Source organism: Vanessa tameamea, chromosome 11, assembly GCF_037043105.1.
Source record: "Vanessa tameamea isolate UH-Manoa-2023 chromosome 11, ilVanTame1 primary haplotype, whole genome shotgun sequence".
Taxonomy (NCBI): Eukaryota; Metazoa; Arthropoda; class Insecta; order Lepidoptera; family Nymphalidae; genus Vanessa; species Vanessa tameamea.
Window position 1 is genome coordinate 3,126,372 of NC_087319.1, and position 13,864 is coordinate 3,140,235.

The 13,864-nt window shown below is 33.8% G+C and overlaps 1 protein-coding gene across 1 annotated transcript; it reads right to left on the reverse strand.

Moving 5' to 3' along the window:
* Nucleotides 1-451: 451 nt before the first annotated feature.
* LOC113400852 (toll-like receptor Tollo) lies at nt 452-5,322 on the reverse strand. The gene has a single exon (XM_026640523.2). The coding sequence runs from the start codon at nt 5,129-5,131 to the stop codon at nt 1,106-1,108; it is 4,026 nt and encodes a 1,341-aa protein (XP_026496308.1). The 5' UTR covers nt 5,132-5,322; the 3' UTR covers nt 452-1,105.
* Between the last annotated feature and the right edge of the window lie 8,542 nt (nt 5,323-13,864).

A 13,864-nucleotide genomic window follows, 5' to 3' on the forward strand; every position in this document is an offset into this window, starting at 1 on the left:
TACATACTTTAAAACTCATCTTTTTACTCATCTTAAGTAAAGAAATTATGTTACTACAGAATTTATGGCAGTAAGTTTTGCAATTATTTTTTTCTAATACTCGTAGTTACTAAATTACTTTCTGATGGACTAAAACAATGTGTGCGGTCAACCTATATCTCACTGACCACGGCGCGATCTTATCCCGCTTGATCAATTTAGATAAAATAAATATTTATACATTCGAATGTGGATGGGCGAATAAAGCAATTCGTTAAATTGATTATGACGATGATTTTTTTACTGCGCCTCTATTCAATCACTTTGATTTTAGATATGAGTTTATAATAAAGTTTCGATGATGTAATATATAAACGACTGTGTATAAGTCGTTTGTGAGTATCAAATATTAGCTGAGATTGAATTTGATTGAACCGAGGAATGTTTTTAGAAAAAAAATAAAATCATAAAGTAGACAAAAATATTAATTTATTTATACTCTGCATTTTGGAAGCGTAATAAATACGATTTTAATATTCTAAATAATAATTACATCACAAATTATATACTTATATTTAGAATAGCTATTTACAATTGACTAGGGTACATTTCAGTTCTTCGACATATTCAACATGATAATTTTCTATTTACATAATATTATATCATTTCATTTACATACACTTCTCACTTGTAATCATAGGGACAAACATAAGTACCTAAATTATCACAAATTAGTCGTTTTATCCTGTTTATATTTACAGGATTTCTCAGGAACCTTACAACATCATGTATTCGGCATTATATAAAAAGGAATGTTTTGTTTTGTAACAAATAACATGGAAAAGTAGTTTTCTTGATGACAGTTTTAATAAACAGGTACTTTATTATTTAAATGCAATTCAATACTATTAAATAAACTATATTCAATGATAAGGTACTTGTAGTACTTGTAAATGGAAAGTAACATATGATAACAAAGGTTACAAACAACCTTTAATTCTTACTATATTTAGCATTCAGCACCAGCTTAATATCTTAATATTTTAATATGCAATTTAAAAAAAAACTACTTAATTTAGATTAATTAATATTTACATTTAGAATAAATCACATTTTGTTTATTATTTTATACAAAGTAAGTCTTTCTTACGTTAGTGGGCCGTGTATTTGACATAGGTATTTGTTGAGCGGGCCTAAGGGGCCGCTCCTCACACTGGTGGTTATCTATAGAGACATAACTATGATGATGAGGCAACCGGTCGTCCGGTCGGCCTTCACTACTGGCTACCGAACACGTCTCGTCTTCCGTACTTCGGGCGGACACCTCAGCACTGGCACTAGTCGAGTGCATTGGACTCGACATCATTAGAATAGGAGGTGCCATCCCGTATTTATACCACGGATCATGGGAAGTCGGAGGCGCGGTATACCTCAAGTTCCCGTGCCTTCCAAACCCCTCCCTGTTACCGGTTTTCATATTATTCGCATTATGCAGCGTCCGATTAGGTAACGTAACGTCAACGTCAGGCAACCAAAAATTTAGTTTCTCCCAACAGTTCTTTTCACCCCACACAATCACTGTACACGTTTTAAGCAACACTTTTAAATCTGGATCAATGTTTATGGCACTTAAGTCAATAGTCACGAGGAATATAATTTTTTGACGTATGTGTCTAACGTTCACTGAATTAATCGCACTTTGAACTGCCGCTTTCGACTCTGGATTATACCACTCTTGTTGTAAAAAGTTTATAGATAATACTATCACAAGTCTTTTTGAACTCTCGGCTGCACTAACTAAACTATCACTAGAGCGTCTCTCGATTAATTGTAAGTCTCTATGTTGCAGACACAAAGTGTGACCCGAATTCTCTAGTTCGGAGCTTACGGCGCGCGTAACGAAATCTTCATCTCGCAAGTTGTAAACAAAGAATGCATCGAAACGTTTATTCTTGTTATCGTTTACATCTTTTGACGCCGAACTGAATACTCGTACACCGTATTTTGAGTGCATCCATAATTTAAAATCTTCACGAAACATATAAAGTAGCGCACACATTAAAAACAACACTATTATTAATATTATCACCACTACAATATAAGGGATATAATTTTCGACCCCATCCTTAGTTTCAATAAATAACCGATCTAAAGTTTCCGTCCCTGTTTCCTCTGTCGTGGTCTCAGTTTTACATTCCTTAGTTACGGTCGCTATAGTTTTATTCATCGGTTGGCCATGAGCAAAGTAGCACATCATGTTCTCGGTATCCTTTGATTTTTTTATTAACCATTGATTCAACGGAGCAACGTCTTTACAATCGCACACCCAGTTATTCCCTTCTACAGAAACACGGGTACGAGGGTTATTGTCCGTGATGACTCTCCAAGGCATATAATCAACATATCCGTTATTGTCTAGATTTAAAAATTCTAGAGATGGTAGATAGTTAAAAGTATCGTTTTCTATTACTCTAATTTTGTTATCTTGTAAATATAACTCGTTGAGATTTTGAAGTCTCGTGAACTGGGTATTTCTTAACACTTCTAAGTTATTGTTTTCTAAATGAAGAACTCTTAACGATTCAATCCCGTTAAACGTTCTGTTTTGTATTGTATTGATGTTGCTGTTATTGAGATACAAAACTTGCAATCGTTTTTTACCGATAAATACGTGATTTCCTAATTCTTTAAGAAGGTTTCCATCTAAATAAATTTCGGTGGCATCCATTGGTATTTGTTCTGGCACGTGATCGTAGCCAGCGCTCGAACAATCGACTACGTTCGAGTTCCAAGTAAGATCATGATAACATGAACACTTATCTGGACAAGTCATCTTGCAGTCACAAGCATCAAAATCACAACAATGGCACAGGGTGAAGCAGTGAGAATCATACTCACATAAAAATTCGGAGGACTTAACTTCGAGTAAAAGCATATCCGAATTGCTCCGTGAATGTGTTAAAGAGCATCTTACACTTTCTAAATCCATTACCCTGGGTCGTTGTCGGAGGTCACTTAATTGGTTAATTCTCTGCAGCCATTCCATTGTACAATCACACTCAAAAGGATTCTCGCTTATATAAAACTCTGGTAAATCTTTGTCTTCTGGAACAGACGATATTGCAAATGCACCAACGTCTAAGGTTTTTATTTTGTTATAATAAAGCATCACTTTGTTTAAGTTATACTTTTGCAAGAAGGTACCAGGATTTATTTTTTCAATATGATTATTATTTAAAACTGCAGTTTCGATGCTACTGGGAAATGAGAATTCATCAATGCTTCGAATCTTGTTATTGCTGACATCGAGCATTTTAACATTGCATGTCTCTTTCACACCATAGGTATCTTCAAGCTTCTCTATTTTGTTTTCGTGCATATCTAACCATTCGAGGTTGGTTGGTATGTGGCTGTAGTCAAACCAAAGTAATTCATTATTTGATACATTTAACCATACAAGGGGCTGTGTATTCGTAAATATACCTTTTAAATCTACTAATTTATTTCCATCCAATCCGATAGCTTTTAACTGCATGTTTGATGCAAATGCTCCATCATCTATTTGATCGATGTTGTTGGAAGCCAAATTTAATATTTGTAAAGATGGCAACGCAGAAAATGTATCTTTTGAAATTTTTTCGATTTTATTTCCAACAAGACGTAAGCCATATAAATCATCTAAGCCCTCGAATTGCATTGTTGTTACTTTTGTAATCCTATTCATCCCTAAGTCTAGAGATGTTAAAAATCGTAGTGTTTTTATGGCATCTGGTACTTCCGATAGTTGATTTCCACTTAAACCTAAATCGTGAAGTTTCGTTATATTTTCAAATGAACGCAAATCCACTTTATTGATTCTATTTCCATCTAGAAATAATTGATTCAATACATATAAATTTGAAAAATGATTACTGTCAACTTCTATTATGTTATTATGCGCCAAAGAAAGTGAATGAAGGTTTTTTAAATTAGAAAAAGCGCCGTCTGCTATTCGCGCAATGTTATTAAACTCTAAACTTAAAAACTGAAGATTATTTAAATCTTGAAACAGCAGTGCATCTATTTTTGTTATTCTATTATGTGATAGGTTCAAAACTATTAGTCGAACCAAGCCCGAAAATGTATCTCTGTTGACCCATTCACTTGTTAATTCGTTAGAAGATAAATCCAGTATTTGTAATTGGTCCAATCCTTCCAATAATCCAGGCGCAAGTACACTTAATGAGTTGTTGTTTAAATAAATTTGCTTGATATCTCTCGAAGATTGAAACATTTCTGGCGGTAAAGCGGTTAATGCATTCGTTGATAAATTAAGAATTTGCAAATCGCTTAGTCCCACAAAAGCTCGATCCGCTACATTCGATATTCTGTTGTTCTGCATAAATAACTTCTGAAGTGCGCGTAAACTTGAAAGGCCGTTATCGGGCAAAGCACTGATTTCATTGTAGGACATGTCTAAAGTTTCCAATACAGTATTACAAGACTTTCCAGGCGCAGTTGGACCATTGCCCCAGTCCGAGAAGCCTAAATTCGAAATATCCTGCAATCTGTTTTGTGTTATATTTAATTCTTTCAAATTATACAACGGGCAAAATATCTCAGAGGGTAAAATCCAAATATTATTGTCTCCTAAGTCCAAGTTTCTCAAATCAGTTAACCCTCGAAAAGAATCACGGTGAAACTCCATAGACATAGCCGACCAATCCGTATTATGTGTACGAATAATTAAACTCCGTAAACCACTTAACGGTGACAACACAGCCGACGGCACGTATCTTATCTTACATGATTCGATTCTCATTTCTTTTAAATTGTGAAATCTTGACAGAAGTTCAGTTCCCTCCTCTTTTCTTCTGCCAACATCCAATGAACTTTCAAAGAAAAGCACATCCGTGCAATGTAGATCCAGTGATGTAATTCGCTGCGCCTGCGAAGTGCTAAGTCCAGCCAGCAAGTCGGTGGCGCCTGCGGCGGTACGGAGCGAACACGCGAGTTGCACTCGCGTGGGCTCCCCCGCACCACCCGATACACGCTGCCACTCGCACTCCTGCGGCGCCTCCGCCACTCGACTCGTCAAAGACGCCCCACCAGCACCCAGGCACATCCAACTCCACGCAGCATACCACACAGTTAATAATCCAAATGACAACATTTCTAACAACTAACTTAAAAACTGTCACTAATTAATACGCCACTATTTGGTTCAGTATATACGCGCACATCTCTACGCTAGTCCGGATGCAATCGGAAAACTTAACGAATTTCCCGTCAAACTTGTTTCGAAGTACGACACATAACGGCCAACTCGCGCACATAAAGGCGCTACAACACCGCTCTCGCCAACGAGTGAGAAGCGACTGAGTGACGGCGTGCATGAAGCTAGTTGAGCGACGGCCAGCGGTGCGCTCCCCGCGCTCACGCTCCTCCCCCGACAAAGACGTCCGATACCACTTTCTCTGTTCTTTCAAAAGTTCACAACGGCAACAAGTTGCTCACCGCAAGATTGGCATGAACAGGAGCGCGCTTCGCGAGCTTTTATAAACATACTTCTTACTTTATTTGTTTTACTTAAACGTAAAGTTTCAATTTAACATTTGATCTTCCACTAAAAGAAAATGGTCTACATAAATAAGTGACATCTTTTTTTCAAAATCACATTCAAAACAAAAAATACTCTAATATACGTCAATAAAATATGCAACGAAATATATGTCAGATTAAAATGTATAATATTTTGCTTAGATACCTCGGCGGAATTAATTCAGGAAACTGTTTACTTTCGCACGCATATTATTCTATATAACACTATAGGATATGATAATGTTATCAATATTTAACGCACATATCAATGAAATCATATTCAGTCATTTCCTTTGTTTTATATTTCTAGTAAATACCTGTGCAAATGACGCATTTACTCGTATTTGCGATAACCCTTTCTTATCAGTAACTCACACGACCGCTTTAGTGACATCACCGCTTAAGAGTTTCTTTCCACATTTCATAGAACAACTCTTTCTTAAGACGTAAATGGATGCCTTCGTTACTTAGCTAATCAATACTATATTGAAACAAATATATGCAATTCAGTGAAAAGGAAAGTTTACAGTGACAGGTGAAATAATAATATATATTTAAACTTTTTTTTTGTAGAATCGAAATGCGCTAGAGGTTTAAGGGAAGACTCCGGATTCAAACCCGAGCAAGCACCACTGAGTTAGTCTACTAACAAATTTATTTTTATAATTCATCCCGCGGTCGGTGATAAAGAAATCACGCTGAAACCTGTGTAAGATGAAATTGTACGTGTGTAACCAAAAACCATGCCGGAATAAGCTTAAAGCCTCAAATAAAACCATGCCTAGCATTGAGACATATGCACAGATTGTTGCTTTTATTTCCGTTACGATTTATTTTAAGTACTATGAATGTCTACATTATACATAATATTATCCCTGAAGTAATTCAGTACTGCACTTTTTTAAGGGAACATAACATTTAGTACCACAGGTACTTAAAATACCACCATTCCATTACAAAAGCTTTATTCCGGCTTCAAATTCTTTCATAGGTATTCGAACTCTGGCACTATTAATCCATTGAGCCTTTATAATTACTAACAAACCCTTTTACCGCAATTTTCCAATAACACAAATAAAAAAAATGTCAATCAGATAAAATAAGGAGTAAACGGGAACAATAGTAAGTGCATAGTAATTGCACTTCAGGGTAAATGCTGTCGGGAACTTAAAAGACTTTTATAGGCACTTAGTATTAAGCTGAACAAAGGTTACTAATCAAAAGACCCTTCACTTCGCGAATACAGAAGGATATAATGAAAAATATTCATATATTACAAAAACAAGAGCGCTTTTGTGAAATCATTTTTTTTTATATATAAAAACAATATATATTTCCACTCGTATAGTATAAATTAGGAAAAATAAAACCAAATGTTTTATTTTTCCTAATTTTGTTTAATTGTTTCACTAATTAGTTGATTAATGTTATTGAGATGGTTTTAAGAATCTGCATTATTAAACAGAACCTTACCATATAAATAATAAACAACAATACATATATAATACAAAGTAGATCATTTTTTTTTAAATATTATCAACATTCCTAAGTATTATTCACAATAAACACTAAATCACATTTTTAACTTAGTAAGATACTAAACAGTGTCATTAGACGCTTCATCAGGTGGCGAAGACGCCCTTTCATTCAGGAAGCTGTAAATCACGGAGTTAGACTCTTAACTAATGCACCAACCACGCTTGAACTGTCGCTTACACTACACCATGACAGTATCTTGATTACATGAACAAATAGAAATGAATGAGGTAACAGGTTTCTCTAGAAATTCTAAAACTAACCAATTATATAATACTAGATGTAGCCCGCGGCTTCGCTTAGGAGTTTGTCGCAAGGTGTTAGGCGTAAAGAATACTACCTGTGTCCTTCCTTGGAGTTCAAGCTAGCTTCATACAGAAATCCATGAAATTCTATCCATAGTTTTGACTGTGAAAGAGCAACAAATAGACAGACAGACTTTCGCATTAATAATATAATTATAAATAAATGACGGTTACATTTTATATCTTTATCGCTGGCATGGCTTTTATTTACATTTCTAGCGAGAGACAAAATATGGCTGTGTTTCGGTTCGAGGATTTAGTGAGCCAGTGTAATTAAAGATACAAGGGACATATTATATCCTCTAGTTGGTAGCGCCTGGACGGTCGAAAGTTTAGACTTCTTAGTGTCTATAGAATGTGACCATTTACGATCAGATTTTCACATCTACCTTCCAAAAAATATTGTTATTTTTTCACAATAGTCATAAAAATTATAATAATTTCCTATAGCAAATAGAATTTAGCAATAACATTAAATGTTGTATGAAAACAATCCACGATATGAAGTAGAAATCTATTTCTAAAGTAAAATAATAATGTCTTTGTTTAATATATAAATATTTTCTCAAGCTCCCACCGTGCTTATGTGTCCCATAGGTCAAGTTATTCTGGCTCACGTTAAGAGGAACCACTGAAAGTGTTTAATTTACTTTTTACTGCACCCGCATCCTGTACTGTTCTACGGATAACTGTAAGGAAAATAAAAAATCCAGATCCGTCAACATAATCGTTTGATGTGAGCTATGAATCAAAAGAACAATAAATTACTTGTTTATGTCCAACTTAAGTCATTAATCAAAAATATCACGTGGCTTGATTTATCTTTATGGAAGACTTCAAATTGTGACGTAATATATTTAAATTTTTTAAAATGCATCCGAAATAAGAACATTTTTAACAATGAAATTGGCTGGACTTCCAAGTAAGTATTTTTAAATTATAATCGTATTAAATGGGTTATAAGGCTTTTGCACATCCGTCTGGATAAGTCATTTACCACCCACTAAATATCAGATAATCTACCAGCCAGTGAGTGAGTCCGTTAAACTACGGATACAGAGAGAGTTCTTCCTGACTGATCAAAAACCAGTCTATGTACGATCCTCGAGCATTACATACCTAGGCTTCTCCTCACCAGTACGGCTGCTACCGCGTCAATCCAAAGCCAGGGTCAAACTTGACCCGGTGGCCGTCACAATCTGATGGTATGAATAATTAATACGGCGGTGTGTCAATACCGTGTGGTTGTCAAGTACTGGCACAAAGAATATCCCATCTTAGTTTTCAAGGTTGGCAATGTATATATGTATATCTAAAATTTGAGTCATCAAGTGGCCTACTTGCTTGACTATGTACCTATTTAAAAAAAAACTATGGTCATATAAGTAGGTTTTTTTCTTATTTAATTGAGATAAATTATGTTTTAGTAAAATTATGATACTTTATATTTTGTAAAATATTATTTTAAACGTTTATTATTAAAAGGATGATTCTAATTTAAAGGGTGACAATATGGCAATGATTCATGTCAAATGAAAACAACATGTGACTTTGATCACCATACCTAACCACATTACAAGTCAAATCGATTCTTGCCAACTGTTCCCTGCCTTTGCGTTTCCATTATCTATCAATAAATAGGGTCCATTGTGCTAGCGCCAAAAAAAACGCATAAATCGAATCGATCTTCCTAACACGCCATTCACTTCGTTACACTGTCTATGGTTCCAATGGGCGAACTCCCTAAAGACCTATACATTTTTGGCCGTAAACGTCAAAATATTTTGTATCAGTTGTGCTAATGGTTGCACTTTGTAAAGTCAGCATTAAGTTCATATTGTTATGTTATCCGGGAATATTGTGACCAAATGTGCATCATTTCGTGGTTTGTAGAAAATTTATGAGCTTAAGAGATTTATTTGATAAATGATAATCGTCACAATCTTCATGTCACCGGAATAAAAAAAAATGAATTAGAATATTATAAATTTTACTATAAATACAGTTATTTTAGCCTCGTATCGTAACATTTATTGTTCTACTTTTTTATTGATAACACTAAAACTCATCAACCAAATAGTATACCAAACAAACAATCGGATGACAAATAGAGGAGATAAAGTTACTGAACTCTTTTGTCTTTGATTATTTATATATGGGCTTCTTAGATTATTAATATACCTAGGTCAGTGTCGCCCTACAAAAAAATTATTGCATTATTGTGCGCGACAGCTACGCTGGACCGGATCGGTTATGATCTTATTTTGAAGAGTTCCAGCCGTGGATGTGCAGAAAATTAAAGAATACTTTTGATTGCAATTTACATAATAGTTACGATTTAACAAATAATTAATGTTAGAGAGCGGAAAAAATTTAGTGGCCGGGTAGAGAGCGGCGCTAAGGCTATTTAAAAAAAAAAACAAATGTGCGAACAGACGTTGTCACTTTACAACGAAATTAAATCAAAACAAAACCTGTCATAAATAAAAATCTGTTGAATAAACGCGAAGTTTCTCGGGCGACCCACTAGTTTATCCTTAATGTCGCAGTTAAATTAATCACATAAGAAATTAACAAATGTAAACCGAAAGGTCGGATTTGATTAGTTCATCGTTATAAAGAATTCGTTAGAAGCGAATCGCAAAAAAATAATGATGAGAATTTAAACCGAATCCCCAGATACTTGACGAAATTCGAATGAATGTAATGCCATTATGATTAGCATTATTTGGTTCGGAGGGGCCGCGGATTCCGGTTTTCGGGATAAAGCGAATTTGGCCAATACAAAAACCATTTTTTTTCGAAGCACTTTTTAAATTCACCTCAAACATCTGTGTTCGATCTCCGACAACGGCGGCTTAATCGTATTTGTTACGCCACATGTTATTAATAGTTGAATGGTTTGTTTAATTTTTTTTTTTGCAGTAGAAAATTCATTAATTTGCAAGTTATTCGTGGTTCCATGACAAAAAGTAAAAAAATATTGAAGATTTTATTAAAAAATGAAATGAAAACATTTAATTTTAAATAAAAATATTACACATAAATTAACACAACCCGTATACATATTAATAAAGTAAACATATTATCACTTCCGTATAGACCTAAATTTATATTTGAAATATAAAAGATTTAATAAAAATCTATCGTTCAAAGTTAGAAAACATTTTACATTCACGTAACCCTAAAGTTTTTTGTGCAGTCAGATGAATCAAAATTTATGTGGGGATTTCAATAAATAATTAGGTACAGAAGAAACGTGTAAACAGTAAGCAGAAAGTTTTTATTTTCTACCACATTTTATAGATCTGGTTAATCCGGTTGGTTTTGTCACGGATGCTTAGGACTCGCTGCACTAAATATGAATCTTTACGCTCTAACGTTGACATTAATCACAAAAGACCAAGTGATTTATAGAACAACAAGTCGTTTTAATGCGGAGTTTAGTCTAAAGCGTGCTTTAAATTTAAGGCGCCAACAAAAGAGGTATTATTCATTTTATAACTTTTCGAGTGACCGCCACCGTGCACGTGTCTTTAAGAAATATTTGAAAAAGGAACAATGGAATCTTTATCAAGAATGTTGTTTCACCATTACTACATTGAGGTCACCTACGATATTTGATAAGTTTCCATATTATTAAAACAAAAATCAAAATACGATGTATAAATATTAAAATACACTTAACTCAATCTGTTACCTCTACCGCTGAACCGATTTGTATGAAATTTGGTATGTTGTTTGTATGAATTCCGGGGAATGACATAAGCTTATACTTTTTTTTTATTTTACCCATCGAGGAGGTTAAATCAGGATAAGGATTTGTTTGTAAAGCCTCGGATTCAGCTCAGTTCAGTTCATTATTATATGAAATCAAATGCAAATAAATACACGACAAAAAATACTATTGTAACCGGATATCTTATGAGTTTAAGCAATTATATAACTATTTTTTTATACTAGTATGAAACACAATGTACTTGATGTGATATAGGTTTTTTTATTGTTAACGCTGATAGTTATTGGTCTAAACATGGCAACACAGATATGAAGGTACACTAAAAATAACAAGTTATAGATAAATGATAAGCTTAATAGCTTGTTTAAATAAAAAATAACATGGCGCGCTTGTGTACGCGCAGAACAAATGAGTGATGAAAGATTGACAGGAATGATATGAATGGACAAAGTGATTTTGCTTTAACCAATGCAAGGGTTCATTCACATAAGCGCCATATTTTTTTGCGCTTCAATTAATAAACGCAATCATGCGCAGCATTTACTGGTCGATTAGATTTTAATCACAAATTCTAAATTATTAATTAATCATGTTTATTGCTTACCAACAACAACAAAAATAACAAAAAAAAAATCCAAAAAAATATCTTAATTGCTTGCCAATTAGTAACAAATCCAAAACCATATTAGCAATTATGTTCTAAGTGATAATGATTTGATTTTTTAAAGAGAATTTATCCAGGTAGTTAAGCTGTTAGTTAATGGTTGGCTGGAATACAGAAGTTAAATATGGTTAGTACTTCGAATATGAAAATATTTATATGTAATTTAACATTATTATTAATTATTATTATAAAATAATGCATATAGAGAATATATTTTTTCTATAGAAATAATATGTTCTATATAAAATAATTCTTCAATGTATTTGATTGGTTTAATATTACTTAATATTAATATTAATATAAATAGTGTAAATGGGGCAATAGCAAAATTAAATAAATATACTCGTATTTTACAATTACGAAATCTATTTAATATCTTTCTCAACGATTTCCGGACACTCTTTAAGCACAAATAATACAGTGTAGGTAAGTGCAATCTTTACTTCCAAAATCTGATAGTCCGATCGGGTGATAATTGAATACGATAGAAGATCAGTAGCAGAAATAGCTTTACGTACTTATTCCTGTAAGTTTGTGCACGATAAACTTTTTTTTAATGATATATGTAGGCGGACGATCAAATGGGCCACCTGATGGTTATTGGTTATCACCGCCCATAGACAATGGCGCTGTAAGAAATATTAATAATTCCTTACATTGCCAACCACCTTGCACCACCAACCTTGGAGACTGAGATGTTATGTTATTTATACCTGTAATTAAACTGGCTCACTCAACCTTCACATCGGAATACAACAATACTAATACTGTTTGTGGTAGATTATTTGATGCGTGGATGGTGGTGATGCTAACCTACCCAGACGGACTTTGATGAAGCCCTACCACAAAGTGGTATTACATAAGAATAAAGATATCAGGCTCGTCATTTCCCAAAATAAAAAAAATAAAAAAATTAATAAATTGGATGTAAGCGCGTTAAATTTGTTACCGTAATTATTATATACCGTAAATTGTTACAAATATATATAAATTAACAAGACATGCTTGGATAATATCGCATGAAAAAATATATAAATATACATATATAAAAATAATATATCTATATAGTGAAAGTAAAAGTGAAGTAGTATACCAGTGTCATTTCGGTATACGACTCGCCTATTCTAAAAACATCGAAATCTTAGCCGGCACGGATCATCCAAATTGTATAATTAAAACTCAAATCAAAATATCAGTGGGCCGCGATTCCCATCTATGTCAGTGTACGCTTCTGAATGGTCAACATTTTTTTCAGCGTCTCGATTTGTGGGTTCTTGCTTTGTGATACAAAATTAATGATTTTTGGTCAGTGCATCGGTTCGAGTACAATGGGAGCAGTGACAATGGTTCCCCGCTGTCGGCGATATTGACGGTAGGCCGTGCTACCTACGCTCCCCTACCGAACCTTTGTCCTCAAGCATTTTGGGCACGTCATGACCCGAAGGAAACTCAAGAGAAGACCTTATATTTTATAAAACGAATACTCTAATTATAAAAAGAATTCGAACACGTATCCTTCCATATTTTCAATTTGTATGTATTGTTACGAATGATACGAAACTGCGGTGGAATGTACATTTTTTAACAAATCATGCTCTTAATATTTTGATTATGAATAGTTACATTATTCAGTAGTTCTGAATTTAAATTAAAAATAATTTTAAATAATGTATATTTAGATATATTAATTTCAGCACAAGTTGCTTGATTAACCCCACCCCACAATTAGTTTCGAAAATACTTACGTCGTGCAAGCGAAACAATAGTGATCTCACGGAATAAGCTGTTAAGCTACGGAAAAAAACGGAACTAAGTAAGAGTAAGCTACAATAGAGAGATTAAAATAAATAATCCGTTAATCTGAGCTCTTCATGAGATTTGCAGATGATGCATCTCGAACAATTTTGTTTTCCTTAGTTCGTCAAAAAATATTGACGTAAGTCATTTAAATCAATATCAAAGTATTGTTACTAAATATACTAAATCATCCGGCATTGAATATTGTTAGATTGAAAATAGGGTGGTCCCAGTTATGACCACCGGGCTATTTAACCCAAACAC

Bases quoted from the DNA above. Each gene is read 5' to 3' on its own strand.
- LOC113400852 (XM_026640523.2), bottom strand. From the start codon at position 5,131: ATGTTGTCATTTGGATTATTAACTGTGTGGTATGCTGCGTGGAGTTGG.